At 41.8% G+C, this 23532-nt stretch overlaps 1 protein-coding gene across 8 annotated transcripts in view; it reads left to right on the plus strand.

Annotated features, from left to right (window-relative positions):
• Window positions 1-22105, plus strand: part of alpha-Cat (catenin alpha) — a 42546-nt gene extending 20441 nt beyond the window's left edge. For 3 of the 8 annotated variants that reach the window (XM_022807049.2, XM_022807051.2, XM_086991199.1), the window contains 12 exons: window positions 7947-9075; window positions 9468-9638; window positions 11109-11261; window positions 15045-15252; window positions 17241-17563; window positions 17753-17909; window positions 18178-18362; window positions 18583-18692; window positions 19092-19143; window positions 19283-19834; window positions 20029-20148; window positions 20320-22105. In XM_022807049.2, coding sequence (XP_022662784.1) covers window positions 8455-9075; window positions 9468-9638; window positions 11109-11261; window positions 15045-15252; window positions 17241-17563; window positions 17753-17909; window positions 18178-18362; window positions 18583-18692; window positions 19092-19143; window positions 19283-19834; window positions 20029-20148; window positions 20320-20484 — 2817 coding nt within the window. In that variant the 5' untranslated portion in view covers window positions 7947-8454 and the 3' untranslated portion in view covers window positions 20485-22105. Of the gene's footprint in view, window positions 1-1396; window positions 1492-2064; window positions 2246-4127; window positions 4471-7946; window positions 9076-9467; window positions 9639-11108; window positions 11262-15044; window positions 15253-17240; window positions 17564-17752; window positions 17910-18177; window positions 18363-18582; window positions 18693-19091; window positions 19144-19282; window positions 19835-20028; window positions 20149-20319 lie in introns of those variants that run through there. The other 5 variants (XM_022807050.2, XM_086991200.1, XM_086991198.1 and 2 more) reach the window with 4 other exon arrangements.
• The last annotated feature ends 1427 nt before the right edge of the window (window positions 22106-23532 follow it).

Consider the following 23532-nt stretch of genomic DNA (forward strand, 5'->3'; position numbering starts at 1 on the left):
CGATAAAGAACGCTTTGCCTCACCCATGAGCGGGTCCTCTAGTGTATTTGAAAACAGCAATAATCGTAATAATTTATGGCTACCTTCGTGGCAATCATTCGACAAATGCCTTTGTCTGTTTGGCGACAACTGTGTCGAACTTTTTTTGTTAAACTTATACATGAATAGAATATGAAAAGTGATACTTTGTTATTATGTGTTGTTTTGTCATCGACGGGTCAGCATTGAATGAAGACAGGAAAGTTCGAGGAGGAGGCTAGGTCATGTTTCCGCCGTAGTAGTAATAGCTATGATATGCGGATCGGCGTTCCGGTAGGATGACGAATTTCTCCCCAACTGTTTGTAAACGCCTAAGTGAGTACAGTCTACTATTACTGCTGCTTCGCTCGGCGGTAGTTTGCCCAGTCAAAGGACAAATGTGGACCTACCTCGTCCTGAGTTCATTGGTCCTGCTCAAAAGATGTACGGCCATGCTTTACAATGTGACAGCCCGACTGACTGTGAGTACCTTAGTGCAAAGGGCCTGCTGGCAGAAGTTCATTTTTCGTATAGTGCATCACCAGTGCTGTGCGAACGATTCGCTCTGACGACTAAAGTGCGCGCATATATTTATGGACGCATGGGCATAGTGGCACGTTATCAACGTTATTTCTACGTTAGTACAAGCATCCTACAAGGTTCCTCGTAAACTGCTGAGAGACTGCGGAACCCAAATGCCTGATGCGGCTATTGTAAAATGCATACGGATTTTACAATTTTAGCAGAAGCAGCAGTAGTCACAGCCTAACATCAAGCTAAAGGACGAAAACGCCAGCTCCTGAAAAAGCATACTCCTTGCTTCGGCCAACTGTTTTTTGGACGTCGATTGCAGTTTTGGCTGAAACTGCTTTCGCAAAGTTAGTTACAGTCAATGCGAGAAGGAAAGCTTCCCTGTAGGCCGGCTGTGTTATCTTATCGATGGTAGAAAGTCAAGCATATTACTACAACGATATAGCTGTGTTAGTATTTTGTAGCGGAACATGGTATGGATGTTTATTGAAGGAACGGAGAAAATTGGCGGTAGCGCTTATTTCCGCCATTTGTGTCGTAATTATTCGAAAGTTAGCGATGCCTCTCAGGGGTTACTTACCTCGTGTCACTTTAGTGCAAGCGTGCGGCTTTATATACCCGAGTCAGGATAATATGTACGACTCTGATGGTCCTCCGTTTAGCAGCGATATGTACGATTTTCGACGCGTGTTCTCACATGTCACGCGTGCATCCCCCCACGGTGAACTAAGTGAAAAAAACGTATGGTACAGATATATGTTGAACTCACTGGTCTGCATATAAAACTCTTGTATTCACTGATTAGATACATGTTATGCTCAATGTAATAGAGAAAAGAGCCCATTAGTTGCAGGTGCCGGAGTTCTATAGTGGAATGGAATAAAACGGAATAGATAATGACGAACCGACTGAAGCTTACGAGAAAATCAAGCGAATAGAGAGGTGGGTCGATCGCGTGGATGGGGAACTGGTCAATCTACTCATTGCAAATTCAGCTAAACAGAAAAGAGCAAACTAGACCAGAGGTCTGTTACGACTGTCCTTCGTGGATAAATGGATAGATGATAATCCTCTTAACATTTGCCAACCTGCTTAGAAGAAATAATCGTATTAGAGTTTAACATATAGATTATACAGCCCTGTAGACTACCTTCGAGAATTCCAATGATACGACTAGGATACCTAAGGTTTGCTTGTTTTCTGCAAGCTCTATTGAGCCCTTAGAGGGCGCACTGCTTGCTGAAATTTACTTCACACCATTTATTGTTGTGTGTATTCCCCTATATTTTATTTTGCTTACTTATAAGGTGTTCTCTTGAACGTACGGAGTACTAACAGTCACATAGGCTTCCTGTTAGAACTGTCAAACGTTCTGGTAAATAGGACGAAGTAGAAGCCTCTCTGCTTGGCCCGGTCGATCTCAATTAATGTGGCAATATTTGATGGCTCTGCTATAATTCGCTGATTTTCGTTATCAGTGGGCCCTTTCTTACAGGCTGTGCATTGCTTTTTTAGTTGATCACGAGATTCTCTCTTGCGACACCGTGCGCAGTCTGAATTGCTGGATCCTGACTCGACACTTTATGTATGGATAGTGACGTCGACCCTGCTTTCTTTTCATGGCCGCAGCTGAGTGGCCACAGGTGGAAACGATTTATGCCCCTCCCAGATACGTTTGCTGTCGTCCAATCGTTAGGTACGCCAATGCCAGACAAAACGAGAAAGTTACTATGACCGCTACTCGATTGCTGATTTAGGTAGGATTCTAAGCACTTTATGAAGTAGTTAAATGGCTGCAAAAGTAAAGTAAAAAAGCCATTATGCTGTGCATGCTGCTATCGTTTTTAAAATTGCTAAATAAATGCACGCACCGCAAAAATGGCAGCACAAGCGAGCTATGAAAAGAACGATGATGAAAAATAGCTGGTGATTAATTTTATTTATATTGGTACCTAACATCGTAAAGAGGTTAACCTGAAGAAACATTGAACGTTGCTAAGTAACTGTTTATGCTCCTAGCGAGTACGAGAGTAATAATATCGTGAATAATAGTGAAGTTCTTAATCTTCTACTGAGGGCGAACAAGAGTACACGAAGCTTCATTGTATAGACCGCCAATCTTCGCTGATTCATAGGGAGCTTGTCCTATTGTTTTCTAAGATAGCGCCATGTTTAGCATTAGTTAGCGTTACTGCCTTGTGTAGTTCACACACTATTAGTCATGTTTGTAGCTTAGCATTCAAGCTGAGGATACCTCATTTATTATTACCAAGAAGGAAGTATTTGTTTCCGAACATTTACAGGCACCACTCTTTGCAATCATTTAAAAAAAAAGAAGGTTTGAAGCTACAATTAACATTTCAGGTGAACCACTAACAGTTTCTAGTCTCTTTCAGTTGTAATATACATATATATATATATATATATATATATATATATATATATATTACAACATACTGAAAGAGCCGAGTGCTGCAGAAGTTTAAACGCAACGGCCGATTCAACTAAAATCCGACCCTACTATTTCAGTTCTTATCAGAAGATCACTTTAGGGCAGTACCAACGCAAAAGACTGCTAACGAACTATCGCCTCAGGCCCGCTCTTGGATCAGGCAAACATCGATTTTACCCTAAAACATGGAGTAAAATCCGTTTTTAAGTGAACTTCTCCTACTGATGACAAACGAGCAATTGCTCAGTTGTCTGCTGTCAGCTGGTTGGTTACTCTATCGCTTCGCAGTAGCGACCGAAACCAAATACCGGCGTATTAGTCATCCCCAGAAGCTGCTGTTGTTTTGCTTGATCGCAATAACGGGCAGCTGTTGTTATCGCGAAGCGCACAACGTCCGTAACAAACTACCGGAAACAAACGACGAATCATGTCAGCTGTGGCCTTCACGTTCGCTTGCCGTACATATCTACCATTGGTAGAGTTAGTGACAGGCGATGGTGACGAAATGTATGATGCTGTGTGACGACGCCAAGCGAGACGTGAGCTCTCGCGAACGACGGGATTAGACATGTGCTAGCCGCACTTTACATAGCTCGCAGCCAATGTGAAGCAGTAAGAACAAAGCTTGAATTGCTCACTGTGGGAATATCCTCCCCGCCAGTATCGTCTGCAGTCAGCTTCCTATGAAGATTGTAGAACACTGTTTTATTGGCGTTTAGATTGTTAATATTGGGTATCCGTTTTCGAAGAACGTCTGGTTGAGGGAGATGTTTAAAACAGCGACCATCATTTTTCGAGAAATCTGTGTAGTCTAGAAAACCTTTCAAAACGAAAACGAGTTCCATTATCTTGAGCACAGCCCTTGTTGTCGTACGTGTCACAACCCAGTATCGTCTCATACGGTTGTTACAAAGTCACTAAACACTCTGCTAACTGAAAGACGCTAAGTTTAATGCTTCAGCTATGTCGAACTTTGGAAGTGATACCGCTTGTCGAAATCAGACCAAAAATTACTACCGCGTATGCATCGAGATTCAACTTTCTTAGATATCTAATCTATGTAATCCACATCCAGTGTCTCGCTACGTACGTTTTTCCAGTGTGAATGCAATTCTTACAGAGTCGTTGCAGAGAGTCTAGGTCGATAAGCCTTCTATTTGGGTCGCATTCAGCGGCCTCTGGCCGAAATTCGAAGCATTTTACACAGAGACATTCTATCTGTAACAAGGCTGATGCTCGCATAACGTTTCTATAAGGCTCGTTGGTTGATTGAAGCGTAAATGTCAAGGGTTTGTTTAAAGAAAAATAGCAACCCTGGAATTGGGCCAGTTTGTTCACTCGAGTTCATTGCGACACAACTCGTGATTGCCCACCTCCCCATTCTCTTCTTTCGTTGGTGAATTTTGGTTCTTCCACCCTCGTTTCCGCCATTATAATATTTGCCTGTGCTGAGAAGTAGGCGCACCGTAGTAAGTAAAGATTTAAATATTCAATTTATTCAAGACTATGATTAGAACATGCCTATCAAGATGAACGAAGGTTAAAAAACTGCTTGAAAGTTATTACTTTATGAACTTATTGCATCTCGTATGATCAGATGTGTCAATTGAGAATTAGTATTTATAGAGTGTTTTGCGCGGCGTGTCGCCCCCTGACTAATATCATCCATCATACGGCCCAAGCTTAAAAACATGAGTTTCAAAACTTTCTTGGTAACATGTGATAGGTCTTCATGGCGGTCTGGCAAACTTCTCATGGACATGATGTCGTAGCTTTGCGTTTGGCTAACGTATAAATAATGCCCCATTTAACGACTACATACAACGTATATAGGCATATCGTACTAACTTTGAAACATCAACAGTGCTAGATACCGTTGACCATAGCATTGCCCCTCACCGCGCGGTGTCGTGGTGCCTCAGTTGTTTCTGTAGTTGCTCATTGTAAACGACAGTGGTCCACATCGCCATCTGTCACTGCTACGCCATTCAGCGCTGCAGTGATCCCAAAGTCATTGCATTGTTTACTGAGACTCAAGGAGTTTCGGCCATGCACATAAACACCTGCAAGTTTCTTTAGTGCCGTTTCATGAATGCGTTACGACGGGCGTTGGCGCCTTCGCTGACTGCTGCCCATTGCCAATCAATGGCGTTGCACGGGCCAACGGACTGTCGAATCTCCTTCGAATAGCCATGGGTACACACACACACACCCACAATGCAGGCACCTTGGCAACGGCACGCGTCTAAAGATAGTTGAACTGTCGCCGCTGGCGATTCGTTGGTGAGCGTTCGAGCTGCTGTTACTGCTGGTGATAGGCGTCTCGATCAGATAACGCTGGCAACATTTCGTTTATTAGACGATGATGAAAATGACGACACAACCATCGGCGACGCCATATCAGCGTTGCTACATTCAAATTCACTATAGCGTTACTTAAGATTCTCTCTTTGTGCTGTTACTTTCACGATTACTTCAGCTGTCGAAGGCTGAAGGTAGATACACCGATGTTTGCACGATCCTGTGCTCTGAAAACAAGGAGAGTGAGAAAAGACAAGAAACTAATCCGCTTTATGTATGACGGAGCTTGTCGGTGTCTATCTGAATGTCGCCTTTTTTCTATTGGGTTAATGTTATTACTAAAGGCCAGCTACTAAACATAGCAGCCGATAGTTATCCAATAGTTTTCATTCCATAAGCGTAATCAAGTAAGCGTTTCGGCACGCTGAGCTCAATATTGCCGACATTAGAATTTACTGCTTAGTGTGTTCTTCGCCCGTTTTTATTACTGTTTGTGGCGTTATTGGCCTGCTTTTGATGTTGTTGCTGCCTTTTTTTATTGTACACAAACCCCTACGGCTGTTTCGTCTTCGTGTCTCCTTATACTAATAATATGCCAATATTGTATTGTGTTTGCCCGACCGACTGGCTAGCGAGTCAAACGTCAGCCACTTACTTGCGAACGTAAGACGCTGTGAGAAACGTGTACGACCGACGCTGACGTCGTATAAGGTGAATACGACCGAAACGTTTCCAAGGCGCACAAACAAAGCAAATTATAGGTAGCACAGACTGATTTTGCTATCGCTAAACCAGCATGCTTGAGCCAATGCGTACACAACGACAATTATAATGGCTTCAGCGCAACTACTGACGTCGCTGCTGATACATTATGCGTTTATGAAGCGAAAAGCAGCTCCATATCTCTGCTGTCCGCGTCAAGCTTCCCACGAGAGCCACAAAACGGGGTATGTCGAAGAAACGAAGTGTCAACTATTTGACACTTACCAACAAGCCATCCAACTAAATACAACAATGCGGCCGCTACCGTGACCGTTTCTCTTATTGCTACAGCCGCTGAAAACGATAGTTAACGCAGAAATCGTTCTGCTGTACTTATTAACGACAGCTGTAGACTTCATCCTTTGTTCTATAGGCTGAAGCTGAAAGTAGGATGGAAGATGGGAGAGCATCCTGACGTTTGCTGCTGGATGCACCTAACCGTATTATCGTATAGGAGATAAATGAGATAGCTTTGCCAAACCCACAAGTGAAACTTCTTCTGTCTGCTGAAAGGGGAGGACGTTCCAGTAACTAGTGGGTTTGCCTATTTGATTTTCACTAATACTCCGTTTCACACGTTACGACGTTGGGCGACCCATCTTTCGTAATTAGATAGCAGTTAGTTGAATAGTCAGCCAAACTTTTCTCGCAGCAGAAGTCCGGCGAGCCTGGAAAAGTCTGACCCAGTACTCGTTCGGCTTGAAATGAAGTAAAAGTAACTTCAGGAGGCGGAAGTTGACATCGCCGAATTTCACTGCAACAACTACAGCTACTGTATAAATTGTTGATCACCTAGAAGCAAACGTGCGGACAGCTTTTCATTCAAACAGGTACATCAGGACGCCGACCTAATATTAGGCTGACACAGGAACAGAGTGGTCCGTTTGAGACATTTGATTGTCCTCTCCGCTGTGTCCACTGTGACAATTGACCTATAAAGCTGATGGTGATCGTTTTCGGCATAATATTAGCTCAAAATAGGAACGCGATATGTTAGAGCAGACTGCGCGCTTCGAAATACGGAATAGAAACATATTAGCTGCATCGACAAATTAGCAAGCTCAGGGCCCTATCGATCTGGATGTGTAAACCTGCAGGACCTGATAGATTGTGACGCTTCGACAGGATCAAATTTGAAAAATTCGCATACCATATTATCATACTATTCAACATACAAATGAACACAATCATACATTTATATGCCGCAGTTCTACGTGGCATACGTTCTCTATACTACTTCGTGTATATAAAGAAATTTAGATTATGCTGCAGTGTGTCACATTGTTGTGAACGTATAGCGATTCGCGATTTCGCGGCTGAAATACAGTCCAAAGTAACATGTATGATTGTGGCCTCCCATGCATTTACCTGTAACACACCTCCGAGTTATCTATAGAAGCAAATCGGCTATTCCCAAACATGACACGATCCTCTGCAAGTCTCGGAAAGTAGGACAAACGATTACCCCTTGCAAAATGTCATTTTGATTTCCGCTATGAGACCCAGCCAATACATAAATTCCTAATTAAAAAACCGTTCACTATGCAATTGTAAGGAACCTTTGCTATTTCTAAATGCTAAGCTTAATTTTACAGAACGTCTCAAACGAAATACCGAAAGATTAAGGTATGCTTGATATACAATATATTAACCACAATATCCACACTCGAAAGTAGCATCTGGCTTATTGGCCTTGTATCTAATATACTATATATTAGATTCGAAGTGACAGCAGAAGGAACGACTGTTGATATCGTTGTTTCCTAAGGCCGTGTTCTTGAACCAAAAGCAAATAGCCTCATCCAATAAATGAAGCTATTGCATTTATTTAGCTATATGTAGCTTATACTAATATTGGTACCTTCTTTTCTGTGTCTTTTAGGTAAAGTTTCAGAAATTCTACTTGTCCTTAATGCACTCCCCATATCTTGGGGTATCAAGAATAATCGAAGTTACGAAACTACTATCGCTCCATGTTGCTTGCCACTCATCGTTTATGTTAGTTATCCTGATTAAATTTCTGCCATACCAATACTGGGAGTGACGCGTTTCCGCCAATTCAGATCAGCTCATATAATTACAGACTACCTCGACGCGTTCGTCCTTGTACGTGCGGAGATTAAAGCGAATGCATCATCAGCTAAGCATTCGCTAACGTTACCAAAAGAAGTAGTTAGAATAGAACGCGTTGTTTTTTATTGTTGCTGAAATTGGAGCTCCCCCTTGGTTGTTATCGGGTGGGGGACACGAAATAGCCAAGAACCCACTAGGGCTAAACGACAGTAGCTTGATCAAAACCTGAGTGGGAAACGACCGTCGTTGACCACGACAGCGACAACGAGGCCGGCGACGGCAAACACTGAATCAACGATACAAATAACAGTCGAAAAATGTTGAGTCTTAGTGAACTCGGGGATGGGTTACCAAATATGCCCCCCTCGAACGGGGGCTCGCCGCTAAACGGCGCCAGCATGCGGCTGCGTTGGGATCCGAAGAACCTTGAAATCAAAACACTATCGGTTGAGAAAACTCTTGAGCCTTTGGTGATGCAAGTGACGACCCTGGTCAACACGAAAGGCCCTTCAAAGAAGGTAGGCGGACGGTCGAAGCGAGCGCACGTTCTCGTTGCTGCAGTGGAACGAGCCACACAGAACTTTATCATCAGCGGCGAGGAGATTGCCGTCGAGAACTCCGACATCGCGGACGAGATGCTGCTCGCCGTAGCTGAGGTTCGAGATGCCGGGGCGGCGATGTCCGAGAGTGCGCGACATTTTGCTGAAGAACCGTGCTCTTCTATGAAGCGGGCCGCTATGGTGAGGGCGGCACGTGGCCTGCTTTCGGCAGTTACGCGTCTGCTAATCCTGGCGGACATGGTCGACGTGCACAGACTGCTCCGGAGCCTTCGGGCGGTGGAGGACGATCTGGAACGAGTAAGAACCGCGACGTCACAGGCCGAGCTCGTAGAGTTCTTCCGCAACCTTGGCTCCAATACATCACTGCTTATACAACAGGTAGGTGAAGAATGAAAGTGGCAGGTAGGAAATACTTTTCGAAAGACATGGCATCATGACGACGTAATTGTCGTAATCAGCAGTAACAGCAGCTTTCAACGTCTGCAGCACACTGATAATGATTTAGAAACAAGAACCTGAACTTCATTTGTCTGCGAAGCAACCGTTCTACTAGCCACACTTTTGGCACCGTCATTCTTATACTATACCCATCTGTTCACGTTTGTAGGGTACATATGCTACTCTGATAAGCCGAAAAAGCTAGATCCGTTTTTACGTGACCTTGTGGTGGTATGCTTAGCTTATATACTCTTCACTATTTTACATTATTCTTTATTACGATAATCAGCATGACTGTTATACTGAAATGTAACACAATTTTGCATTCACAGGCGGCTCGGCGTCAGGCTGAACTAAAAGACCCGCGTCTGCGAGATGACCTTGCGGCTGCCCGGGCAATTTTAAAAAAGAACTCGACCATGCTGCTGACCGCGTCAAAAGTCTATGTCAGACATCCTGAACTGTCCGCCGCAAAGGAAAATCGTGACTATGTCATTAAAAGGGTTAGTACATTCACTAAAAAGCAAACTACTCTGCGTAGGCAGAACGCGAAATTGAGATCGATTGATTCTGAGATTGTCCTTTAATTGTTTAGACTGTTATGGTTGTTGCCGTTAATAACCGTTAGTAAAGTCAACTAGACAACAACAAATCGAACAACGAATTTGACCACAAGTAAAGTAGAAAAACAGCAATATGTACATAATGACTACATCGCAGATTCTTTGAGTATGATCGTTTGCTCTGTTTCGCCTTATCACAAATGGATTACTCTGCTTAGCGTTTCGCCATATATGTTTGTAAAATGCCTATTAGGTAACGCTTATATAGTACTAACTGGCCCGAAATATGCATCATTAAACCTTTGCGTCTATTGTTTGTTATTATGTAGTATTATGGGGTACAGGATGTTACTTCTAGTATTTATTTCTTATAGATTAGACACCTTATACATATCTGACTAACACTGCTTGTCGGTCAATCATGGTTTGAAAATTAAATGCCAATTGTGTAATACGTTTCCAAACTACTGCATAGAAATAGCTGATACCCAATGATTATTTTGTAATGAGATAATATGAATACGCTCAAAATTGAAATTATTTTGAAAAAACAAAAGTTTCAACCCAAGTGGAAATTGAAAGACAGTGAGTTCTCACCTGTTTGAACAGTTTCTGTACCTAGACTTGATCGGACCGCCCAAATTTTACAGTATTGCCTACAAAAGCAACGCTTGGGCCCTCTCGGTAAAGACGGGCATTTTACATGTAGCACGCTAAAAAATTTGCATCTAAATACTAAAAATGTGCAAGCCAAGTAAAAAAAAATGAAGCCCGTGAGTTGGCTTGAGTGAGGCCGGTTGGCTTTCCGTACCCGAAAAGAACTACTTGTAAGCAAGCATATTCCGCCATCGATTTACTTCAAAAAGCCATAGATAGCGAAATTTCATATGGAAATGCGCATATGGAAATGCGAATTGTAGTTCTATATATCGTTGTCCAGAAGCTGCAAAAGCACTGGATCAAGTGTGTAAAAACAATATCCCAAATATTTTTTTTTTACAAACTTTTTAACAAAGTCATCATACTATTCTAAGTAGTTTTAAGCGTCGAAGTCGGCCATATTCGCTTGAAACACCCTAATAACATTTGGCTTTACTGTATGTTGAACATTTATTTTTATAGTGCAATATGCCAAGCAATTTTTTGTCGTTAAACGGTTAGCACGTTATCGTAGATTTATTAAAAGACGTGCTGTAGACGTATGCGGTCAACATCCGCGTTGAAAACGTATGTGATGGGGACGCGGAACCTAAACGCTTTTTATTCGTTACTATTAAAATAGTGATCACGTCTGTTAGGTAGATAATGAAAAAAAAAACATGAGCGCTTTAATTGCACACGCTTTGTGTAAATATTCAATCCGTACTTGTAATGTCCGTAACCATCTTTCTCTTCCTTCTATTTTTACAGTTTTGTGAAGCGGTTAATACGATCAACACAGTGGCTCAAGGACGCCACTCAGGCCTGAACGGGGAAACCGGGAATGGCACAGGAGGTCTGCTCAGTACATCGATTGGATACGACGGACCTGGAGAGCTGGCTGCTGCTATTGATGATTTCGATGTAAGCACAGTAATATTCACTAAGATCGATAAAAAAAATACATTCCTTTTTTTTTTTTTTATATTACATGCATTCTTCGTGCCGAATTTGTATAGATTTTTTGTATAGATCACAATTGTGAGTAGTAGGTAACGAAAGGAAATAGCTGCTCTGAAAGGAATCTCTTTGAAACGTTCATCTTGCCTAAAAGGGTACATTCGTTTGCTTACTCTTATTTTCAAAAAAACAACTTTTTCATTGACGATAAGTTTCGCATATAAGCAATGTGGGCTCAAACCAACTGCTCCCTAGATCTGCGTCTAGTGTTTGTCTTTGATCTCACGGAGCTACCGCTACATGAAGAACCTAAAATGAATTTATTTTTGTTGTATTGTTTCCGAAATAATAGGACAATGCAAACCGAAAAAAAAAAATAAAAAAAACTGACCGATTTACGAACTACCTTAAACTGAAAGTCTTCCGTTGTGGATCTGACAGGCCACGCGTGCAATTGTTTAATTGAAGTATCGATGTCAAAGTTTAATGGCTGATATCGGCAGGGCAATCGTTTTCCAGCCAGAAGCAATATTCGCGACCTTGTTTTTCCCTGTCTGGGCGGATTAGATTGTCCTCCGGTGCAGGGGCGGATTTAGTAAAATGTATCCGACGCCTGTCTGGTCTCTGTTTGTGCTCCCGTTTTCATGAATTGCCCTCGATAAGTCGATAAGACAAATAGATCTTAAATGTGAGTGACAGGAATTTGCCTACGCTACCTGTAAAGAGAACTTCCCCCTTGCTTGCTCCTCGCGAATATCTTTTGCGGAGAGCTAATCAAGAAGGATAGATTTCAGGATCAGAACACTGGTATTAGTAGTGCTTCTCAGAGTCCCCGATTGTGTTAGCAAAGCGTCTGCCGTACAAGCCGAGTAATGTTATTATAATAAGCAGTGCGCTGTATAAATGGTTCTCCGGTACGAAGTTTGCGTTGAAAGATAGCATGTGTTAATTCGAAACGCGTAGGTCCCTAGTAGACCTTAATAACCATGTTTCTAATGTAGGAAAATATATTACATTTACTTTTTACATGTAATATTCCTACAATAGATACAAGTAATAAACGCTTTTTTACGGTATACTGGACAGTCATGAAAACGGCCTCGTATGAATACCCGTATTACTTTATATTTGTACATAGTAATCTCGAAAGGTTGATTCTCGAGACGAAAACCTTTAAAATCAAATGAATGTTATTTTTGGTTTTTTACGGGATAATAACTTGCCTTATCGCGCTTTTTCCTAGACATCACCGCTTAGTCCTTTCAGCCGCCATCTGCCCTAGACGGGTTTGTCTACCGGTACCGAATCTGTCGACCGACATACCGGTGCTTCTGACGTAAATGATGGTCGCAGTCTAGACTATTGTTGATCTTTAAAACCAGACAATTTACAAGCCGCGTCCTTTGTGCCAGTAACAAAAAGATTGTTAGGCTAATTTTTGGCCTGTTGCAAGCCTTGTCGAACACGGGACGGTCTTCAATAGGATTTTCGGTAGAATATTATGAAAAATGTCTTCAACATACAGGTGTAAACATTCTCGTTGCGTTATTAAAAACGTGCTTCACTACATTTGCCTTGTCATCAGACAGAGGTACATTGTTCGGTAATCGTGTCTATGAATATAAAATTTACATCACCAAAAATGATTTCTTTTCGAAATGTTTTTATATCCTAACTATATGTTGGTGATGTTCCCCTTTGCAACAGGAAAATGGTCATCATTCCACTTTGTTTATTTTTTTTATCTAGCACCAAACCATCAATAGATTTTTGCTATTGATGGTTTGGTTTGATGGCGATAGATTGCAGTTAATCAAATATACATATATTTCGAATGGCTGTTACCAATTGCGGTACTAGTATTCACCCAACTCTATGTATAATATCAATATCTGTATTCGGACACATGTACAGTTTCCTGGGATAATGTCTACCGTTCGGCAAACATTTGAATGCTAAATTCAATTTAAAGCATTAGCGAAATATTACATACTCCGCTTATACTACCTATGGAAGTACAGGGCCAAACAGGAACATGAAAAGCCTTAAATGTATTTAATCATTGTATCTATTGGCCGATGTTTTGTAGCCCAAGAGTCGAGGGGTAAATGGTTGTTGTTGCCAGGAAACAATTGTCCACACGCTGATCAAACGTTTAACATTGATGCTTCCCATGTATCATCGTGGCTTTCAGACTGTAGATGGGTCAAAGTTTAATTAGGGTTGCATGTCGTCAGCATATCCCATGATTACTTCAGACTAGTAGCATAATATTCGTTTGTAGCGAGTGCTCTCTGGTTTGTGCAACCGTTGCGGGGCCATTTGTGCATATGTATAGTTAATTCGATCTGCCTTCTGAAATATAGTTTTCACAACGGTTAGCTTATACACAAACTTTTCGCATTTACGTATTCTGTCTGTTTACGTTACGGAATACGATTTTTTTTTCAGCCGAAGATCTCAGCGAACTCGACGTTCGTGTGTGCCTGTGTTAAAATTTGAAATTGTTGCTTTCGTGTTGATTGGCAGTATATCTGCAGTTTCGAGTTTGTAACAAACAGCCTTTCGCCGATATTGCCATTTGTGAATACTGATTTATGCGAATAAACAGGAACGGTTCTATATTCCTACCTACTTCTGCTGTTTTTTTGATTGCAGGGATGTCTATATGTTGTAGGCCCACTTCTGGGTTTTTCGGCTGATTTTACCACGTCTCCAGGAGAATCTGCTAACGGGCAATGCGTGTTTTCTCGTGAACCCGCTTTTTTTCAGATTTATTCGTATGTTTGTCTGAATGCAGGCTCGTTCATAGGTGATTCGTTCTTGTCTGTGGAATAGGAGGTCGATCTTGCAGCGTTGTCTCTCTGTCTCTGGCTCTATATAGGCACTATTATACCTATTTAGGGCGCGAATAGAACTGTTGGGCGTACGCTCGATGCTGGCCGGGACCCAGTTGTAGATGGGTACGGACGTAAATCGCTGACAAAGAGAATAAGTGAAAGAACTGCGAGAATGAAAGTAAGACGAGCCTTGGGCATCAGCGCAGAACACTGGGCGGAATGCTACGAGGAAAGACTGCTGTGCACGTGTACTCCTCGGAGAAGGGCATAGGTTAGGAATTGAGTTTCACCATAAGAAAATTCGAACCAGGCCTAGTGACACGCAGGGAGGTTGTAAAGGCGTAGACAAGTCGGCTTTAGTGTGTACTTATATACTTTATTGAGCACATATAAAGTCCATGTGGCGCGTAATAGAAATCATAATAATAAATAAAAAAATTCCGTCACGCAGTTTGCGAACCAGCCAGCTTTGAAATGATGGCTTGGTAGGGAACTTATCTGACAGTAAGAACAACAAACAAAGAAGGTCTATATATATCCGTTGACTGGAGTAAGATCTGCTAGAAACTGCTGGAAGTGACTGAAACAAAGAACCGAAATGGCGAAAATCAGTATTTCGATTACCAATCCGAAATCATATTCGGCTTAATATGTGGTATACCATAATTGGTATCATTCGTTTGAAGGAAAGCGTTATCCGTGACCGTACTCAACTGCACTTGTACATTTCTAATCCTGTGTAATACATATAGATACATCTTTCGACCACACGATACGCATACAATGAATTCCTCTCATAGTTCCTCAATGCTAGGCCCTAAATCAATTATTTTGCTCTCTTAAATCCAGTAACTAGCTGCGCATTGAGCTCTGCAACTCATTTTTGTCATTGCGGATGCCATTTCAGGAAAGAATTCATCTTGATCCGTCCACATATTCTGAGCAACGAACTCGGCCTGCGCTTGAGGAATGTCTAGAGTCGATCATTTCCGGAGCGGCACTTATGGCCGACTCGGCCTGCACCCGTGATGAGAGACGCGAACGTATCGTTGCCGAGTGCAACGCCGTTCGACAAGCATTGCAGGATCTCCTTTCCGAATACATGGCCAATGCAGGTGTGTTGATAACGAATTTTCAGAAGACACAATATGCCTAACATGCTCGACATACCTAACACATCACTATTATACCCCAGCTAGTTATTCAGTTTCAAAGTCCGCCGGATATAGCCTAAGAGATGTATGTTTAGATGACGTAATGAGGGGTTCGGCGTAACAGTGACATATGCTTTACATTCAAAGTTGAACACTACGCAAAATACATGCCATCTCTGTTAGCTTAGTTTTTAAGCTAGTCAGCAAAGATCAAACACTGACACGTCAGTTATCTTCAGCTCCAAGCCAAACATTGATATGAAGATATAACTTGCAGATAAAATTGCAAAAGTTAATTTCTTTCTCATGCGGTAGTGGATTTGGTCCACGCTGCAAGGAGACACTAAGCACAAGCAAGAGACACCGAACTTGTTTCTTCCGTTCGAAGTTTAACATCACCTTCGTAAAGTCAATTTTGGATGGCCGAGTTCAGTAAGTTTGATTCAGTGACCAAGCTAGAGATTCAGTAACCAAGCAGCCTACGTACTATAAGTGTTTTCCTCCACATAATGAAGAATATAGTAAGCAAATAAGAAAACGGGAAGCATGACTCTCTATAACAGTGAGAAAAGTTTGAGAAAGATCGGCTGGGTCTCTCGTATAGAATAGTACAACACAAGTGGCAGTAACTCTGGATCTTGAATGAGACAGGCTTCTTTCAACAAGTCGAGAGGTTTGTAGTTGCAATTTCCTGGTTGTTTCCTTTGGCTGTAGTTTCTGCTCCACTCGAAATACTTTGTTCTCACATATGGTGCAGGGCGACACAGAAGAGGATTACTAAGCTGAAGGTTAAAAAAAATACGAAAACAGGATGGAAAGACCATGCGTAGAGTTGCCTTCATAGATAGACGAAGGAAGGTGGCCTTGCCGGTTTTATTTTCTGATTAGCTATTCCAAGGAGCGGGAAGAGAAGTGGGCTAAAAAAGAGACGAAATGCCCAAAAGGGTACAGAGGAGACAAAGATAGGTTTGTTGGTTGTTGGCCTTCGAGCAAAGTATTTACTTATTGAAGATTGTTGACGTGCTCTTTGGCAAGGTGTCACCTTAAGAAAGATGACTTCAAAGGTAGGAAGCAAGCAATGGAACTAATTAAGAAAGAACAGCCAGTAATTTTGAAACTAGAAACGGAAATGGTCAACTTTCCTAGACGATCTAAAAGGCCGCAGCGGCTCGATAGCAGGCCAGCATATAATTAGACATAACAATGAGACTATCATTCTTCAAGTTTCGCTATATCGAACACGAATATACTGACTGAATTTAATTGCAATGGAAATCTTTAAAATTGCTTTCGTCTCGGGTTGGTGACATTTGTTTTTTTGTACTACATAATTGCTAGGGAAGTTTAGATTTGCGCCTGTTCAATGCGATGCAGTGCTCTTTTGTTCTTCAGGATTGCTTAAACGGCTAAAATATCCGGCAGGAACGATCGATCTATACCTGAAAATTGCAGAAAAGCGGGCGCTTTAATTACTTTATGGCGTGGTCAAATCCTGCTAAGATTTTTTCGTCGTAAAATATTTCTAAAATTAAACAAAATTCGTAGATTCGAGAGAATTAGCAGCGATTAGATCTAACTTGGTCTGGCAGAAGACTTTAATTTTGCTGCTATTCCCGCAGCAGCCCAACAAAACTGCTTAATCAGACTGGAACATCCAGAACAGAAATGGCTTTGCGTCCACTGCCGGCAGACGCTAATGTAAGTAGCACAGGAATCGTACTATTTATTGAAGAGAGGAGAAGCAAATACGGAAGCTAAGTGCTACTGTTTCGGCCTGATATAGATGTAGTGGCCCATTGCAAACCAAGTCTCGCGTCCCAATAAGTGACTCTCGAACGAATGGCCGGTCGCTTGATTTCTTAATTTGGTCCTAAATAATATTTTTTAGCACTGAGCCGCGCAAAACTTCGTTTTATTCACCTTATTCATATTCACGTACTTTATATTAGGTCGCCGCTCTCCTTCTGAAGGTCTGGATAAGGCTCGTGAGCAAATGGTCCATAAAACGCGTGATTTACGCAGGGTGCTACGGAAAGCTGTGGTCGACCACGTATGTGACGAGTTCCTCGAGCCAGATTTGCCGCTGCACCTCCTTGTCGAAGCGGCGCGGGTTGGGGACGAGGCTCGGGTCGAGGAATGTCAGCAGTTACTCAAGGAGCACGCAGCCAAGCTTGTCGAAGTTGCCCAGTTGGCTTGTTCAATGTCCAACAACGAAGACGGCATCAAGATGGTGCGCCACGCTGCACAGCACATTGAACAGCTATGCCCGCAGGTAAATATTACGAAATCATTAACCTCACCTCGTTGGATCATTCCGTTTCTATGAAGAATCGTATGGATTAGAAAAACAATTAAACTTGGAAGATTTATATAGTGTTAAAATTCCGAAGTCCAAAGGGTACACAGTACGATAGAAAGTTAGTGAAATTAATTACTATCTAGAGAATGTCTTGACTTTTAGGTGGTGAACGCGGCGCGCATCCTGGCGTCTCGTCCTTCGTCAAAGGTCGCACAGGAGAACGTTGAAGCATTCCGCGCTGCTTGGGAAAATCAGGTACGGCTCCTGACTGAAGCCGTGGACGATATAACGACGATTGATGATTTCCTCGCCGTGTCAGGTAATATCAGGTTCATACGATTGTTGGTAATCCGGTTGTTTTTATTCAACTCCCGTCTGAACTTCTTATATTGAGAGATAATGATGAGTCCGACGCTAGAGGGCACACGACTCTCGTGGCCTCAAACGATATAGTAGGATGCTTGCCGCGGTTCCATATGAATGTGCCGCGTTGTTTTTTTTTTGAACACCGTTGCAAATGTTTGGCCATATTTATGCAACACTCGCAGAGCACAAGTGTAGCATTATAAATGATGGTTCTATTTCAGAAAATCATATTCTGGAAGACGTAAACAAGTGCGTGTTGGCACTGCAAGAAGGTGACGGCGTGTCCCTTGATCGTGTGGCAGGCGCTATCAGGGGTCGAGCCGCTCGCGTCGCAGCAGTGGTCACATCCGAAATGGACAATTATGAACCTGGCATCTACACCGAGAGAGTCCTTGAAGCCGTACAGGTAGTCCATGAATGAATCACCTAACTTCTGTTAGTTTCTGCAGCATGTGCAACTCCTTACGACATAAAATAGCATTAGTTAAAGGAAGAGGAAAATTAAGAATGAATAACATATTTAGAAGGAAACATTGGACAAAAGGAAAAATATGACCTGATCACGTACGATTTAGGATACTTAGAGAAAAATGGCTTTATTTGATATTTTTACTTACTAATTTCAGGCCCTACGAGAACAAGTTATGCCGAATTTTGCACAAAAGGTGGACGCCGCCGTGACCGCTTTGAGTCAGGGCGCGTCAACCGATGAAAACGACTTTATTGATGCCTCTAGGTAAGAACATAGTGTCGCGCACGATTTCCACCGGTTTCAACATGTTGATCTCAGTAGCTATACAAATTTCGACCTATTATTAATTAACGATCCTACTTTATTATTACTTATTATTACCTACTTATTTATTATTATACATTATATACTTATTTATTATTATATATGAGGCAGACAATAATGTCTATACGTGCATATAGATATGCATTTTATAAAAAGTGTGCGGTCCCGCCTCCTAGTGTTAGTGATGAATGTACCAAATTCTCAAATTTTTAAACATTTCATAAGTACTACTTCTACCTGACGATTCAGTTGCTAAACGTTTAATGACATCATCACTTAATTAAGCTATAACTAAATATTGTAACATTTCTATAAGCATTGTGTACCGTCTCTTTTCAGGTTAGTGTATGACGGTGTCAGAGAAATCAGGAGGACCGTACTCATGAACAGAGTAAGTATTAGACCCTCGGTAATTCGCCCGTAATTAATTAAAACTCAAAACACGAGTCAATGGCTTAATTACACTCAGCTGTCTAATTGAGCCTTAACTCCTTGATACTCTATATATATTATATTTGTTCCTTTTTCAGAGTGCAGAAGAACTTGACTCTGAGACGGAAATCGAATACGAGGATAATACGTACGAGACTCGAAGCACGAAATCGTCCGTACACGATGTCGACGAATATCCCGATGTCACTGGTGTTTCTAACGCCCGAGATGCCTATCGAATGGTGTCGGAAGAGGAGAAAGCCAAAATTGCTGCACAGGTTGAAACCTTCCGGACCGAGAAGTATCGCTTTGATCGCGAAGTGGCTAAATGGGACGATAAGGGCAATGATATTATCGTGATCGCCAAGCAAATGTGCATGATCATGATGGAAATGACAGATTTCACTCGTGGTAAAGGTCCGCTCAAAACCACAATGGACGTCATTAACGCTGCTAAGAAGATTAGTGAGCACGGTACACGCTTGGACAAGCTGGCCCGGTCGATTGCTGATCAGTGCCCTGAATCCGACACGAAAAAGGATCTGATCGCGTACTTGCAGCGTATCGCCCTATATTGTCATCAGCTCAATATTACATCAAAAGTCAAGGCCGACGTACAAAATATCTCCGGCAACCTCATCGTCTCCGGGGTATAATCACATTAATACATTTGAATATAAATATCATAGGATTGATTTTGACCAATATTGGCGGCGCAGAAAAGATATCCGAATAGCTTTCAAACAAAAGATGTCATTTAATTATTAGGAAATACCTTGACTTACGAAATAGTAGCTAGGCGGACTATATACCATAAGTAATAATAACGATTGTGTTTTTACAGCTGGACAGCGCGACGTCGTTGATTCAGGCCGCGAAGAACCTCATGAATGCCGTCGTCCTGACCGTAAAGGCATCATATGTCGCATCCACCAAGTACCCCCGACAGGGAGCTATCGTGACCGTAAGTCGTCATCTCGTTTTGTTATGTTTTTTTTACAAATAATAATAATGCCAATGCTCTCCCTTGGTGCATAGAAGATTTGGCTCGCGCGGGGAGATTTCGATTAGCATCATTAGCCCTCTATTCTGTATATAATTGCTTAGCTTGATCAACATTCAATTCGAATTGCAGTCGCCGATCGTGGTTTGGAAAATGAAGGCTCCCGAAAAGAAGCCTCTGGTGAGACGCGAAAAGCCCGAGGAGGTTCGCGCAAAAGTTCGCAAAGGTTCGCAGAAGAAGAACATCACTCCCATAAAGGCGCTCAGCGAATTTCACAGCCCCGTAGAATCAGTGTGAAGGCACCATGCCATTATTCGAAACGGCTCCATACATTCAACCTTACCATGTCTTTTATCGTGACGGCGTGGGTTTGAAGTCTTGCTAACACAGAAGCCATTGCAGCGGTCGTAACAAATCAAATTCGGGTTATTTTTCCCCACCTTTCACATGCCTGGGTCCCAGATACCGGAACAGCTAGACGACTTGTTGCTTGATAAAAAAGCAAATGTATCAGTTGGATCTGGCATAAGACAAATAAGAATTATCAACGTTTTGAAATTCTCAGTGTAAAAGTTCTATAATACCCAGTCCACAGCAGAACGAACAGAGAGTGAATGTGAACCTGGAAAAGACAGCCAATGAGGCCTTTATCTCGTTGTGATTACGTATGCTGGATCCAACTGTGTATCTTTGGCTTTAGGTATGCTCACCAGCATAACATGCACCATACCTGCAATAGAAATTAGGCATTAGGGTACGTGAACAAACACCTAACCTTCCCATTGAATTAATTGCGTAATTATATCATGTAAGTAGTCTGTGACAAAGGTCGGGTCAACGAAGTGATGACCATCTGTAAGGTACATCTTAATATTACTGTTAGTTGTTCCATCATATATCAAGAATTTTATTGCTTATTTCATAATTATACATTACTACGTCCTGAATTCGTTTGACACAGTGCACACCACGTTATCTAGTTCGCCTTTTAGCGCTATGTTGGCCTAAATATACATTTTCGACTGCAGCTATAATATACGGTTAGGTTGTTATTGCCTACATCCGCGGATTTTCTCCGATTATATCCGTGCTGCCGTACCTAGTGTCTAGGCACAAATTGACACAACGATTTTATTTTGTTATCAACAGCCATGTATTTTCTGTGCACACACAAACATATACATCTGGGCGGGAACGATACTTAGCAATAACGAAACACAAGCCGACGACGAAGTCGTACCACCAGAAGAACGAGATTTTACATTTTGTTACCCAACATTCCTTTGAATCAATGAAATGACCCAAATATCCGGGCGGAACAAACTACACAAACACGGCGTCAATCGATTTCGTTCTCGAATCCGGGACAGCGTCACAAATTTAAGCGTATTCTCGTCGTTTTGATGTACTATCATTGTTTGGAAAGAGATACAAAGCAGATGTGTGTTTGGGGTATATTTGTTGCATGTATTTGTCGGAGATTTGTTTGCACATACAAAGCCGGCCATCTCGTTTGTAAGAAATTGTATTTTTGTAATTAGTAAGCCCCAAAATAGGTATTTCGCGTGTGGCAACATCAAAGAAAAAGAAAAGATGCCAATAAAGAAGATGGACTTTTCGCGACCAGCATATATATTTCATCCCACTCGAGTAGAGATCTTCATCGTAAATAGGGTTCATATGGGACCTTAGCCACAAATCGATCTCTAAGTGGGTCACCTTCGTAAACAAGTTAGCTCTACAAATAACAAGTTGTGAAATTTATACGAACTGCCAATATTAGTTGTTATGAAGAGTCTGGCTGGTGAAGGTCGTGCGTGTAGAGCGAGGAACTCCTACGACGCACTATTTCATTGCTTTGGCCATCACTAACCAGCAATATATATTAAGTAAAAAAAGATAACACATAATATAATAATACTGCCTACTTATTTTTTGCAGCTTAAAAAATACTCTACGACGTTTTTGTCTATCGACGCTGTCCCTGTATATAAAAAAAAAAAAAAAAAATTAGTCCTGCATTATGTTGATTTGACACGTTTACCAAAAAACAGAAAATTAATTTCACAGCGTATTATTTTGTTTCCCACAAGGCTACATACCATAATTTTTTTATATTTTACAAGACTGGCATAAAGCCAAACGTCGATTTGAGTAGATTGACATTTAAAACATGACCGCTCCACTCAGAATATTTCAATTGTCAACACCTGAACACCCTTTGCCAAAAAGACTGTTTTTCTTTGGACGTCAATTTTTCTTCGTCTAATTGTTATTAACTGTCAGGTATCTAGTATACATACAATATTACCTTATTGCGGATAACGCCGGATTCGTCGACTTTTGGCGTGAAAAAATACATCTTGATCGACCGACAGCCGTACGGCAGTATGTAGCTTAGATCTCGAGCATGATTCTTCTGAATCAATCGAAATCTATTGATACACTAAGGTGTAAATTTAATTTGTATGCCTCCTTAGATCTTTTTACCTGCGCTATTTTTTTACTGTTTTAAAAGCGTCGAAGTACTTCGATGTGACATTTACTTAATTCAAAAAAGTAAAGAGGATGTAAAGATGCTGTATGAAAGGGAAATCTAGATGGATAAGGGTACGAAGAATCAGGAGTTTCTGTATACACATGTCGATAAGAAAGTATCCGTCGAAACAAACACACATACGACCAAATCGTCAATCGAAACACAAGTAGACTAATATATATATACAGAGAGAGAGAGAGAGAGTCAAATAGTTTAGTGTTTGATCAAAATATTACGAGTCCAACATGGCCTATGTGTCTATGACTGTGGATGGGGCCTTCTGGTCCGTTTGGGTGAAACGTTCGCACTTGCGAGTCTACCGTCCTTTGTGGAAAATGATGGCAGTGTATTGCTTTTCTGTGAAACTATAAGCCTCGCGTCAGGTGTCGTCCGGGCGAGCTAGGTTACCAATCTATGCACTTGCATAGTGCGCACACATTGCTTCAAGCAAGCATCAGGTTGCTATTAAAACGATAACCGTATTTATTTCTGAATGCCGTAGGAAGCCAGGGTCAGTAGCCAGAAAGTATTGAGACGGCGGAGTGCATAAAACGCATCGTGACCCAAAGATACCATATATGTACTGTGCATAGAGGTAACTGCTAGGATGACCCAAGTTCGAGCAGCAAACGCAGAAATCAGCAGAATTACAATGACCATGAGTGATGGACTCTTCTGTGAACCGCCGGCGCCTTCTGCATCGAACTGATCCAGTGTCATTGAGAGCGATGTCACTGAAAGTAAATGTGCTATTCGCAGCTACCGGAAAAGAAACAGCCTGGTGCATATATATATACACACATACA

Source organism: Varroa destructor, unplaced genomic scaffold, assembly GCF_002443255.2.
Source record: "Varroa destructor unplaced genomic scaffold, Vdes_3.0 BEIS01000005.1, whole genome shotgun sequence".
Classification (NCBI taxonomy): Eukaryota; Metazoa; Arthropoda; class Arachnida; order Mesostigmata; family Varroidae; genus Varroa; species Varroa destructor.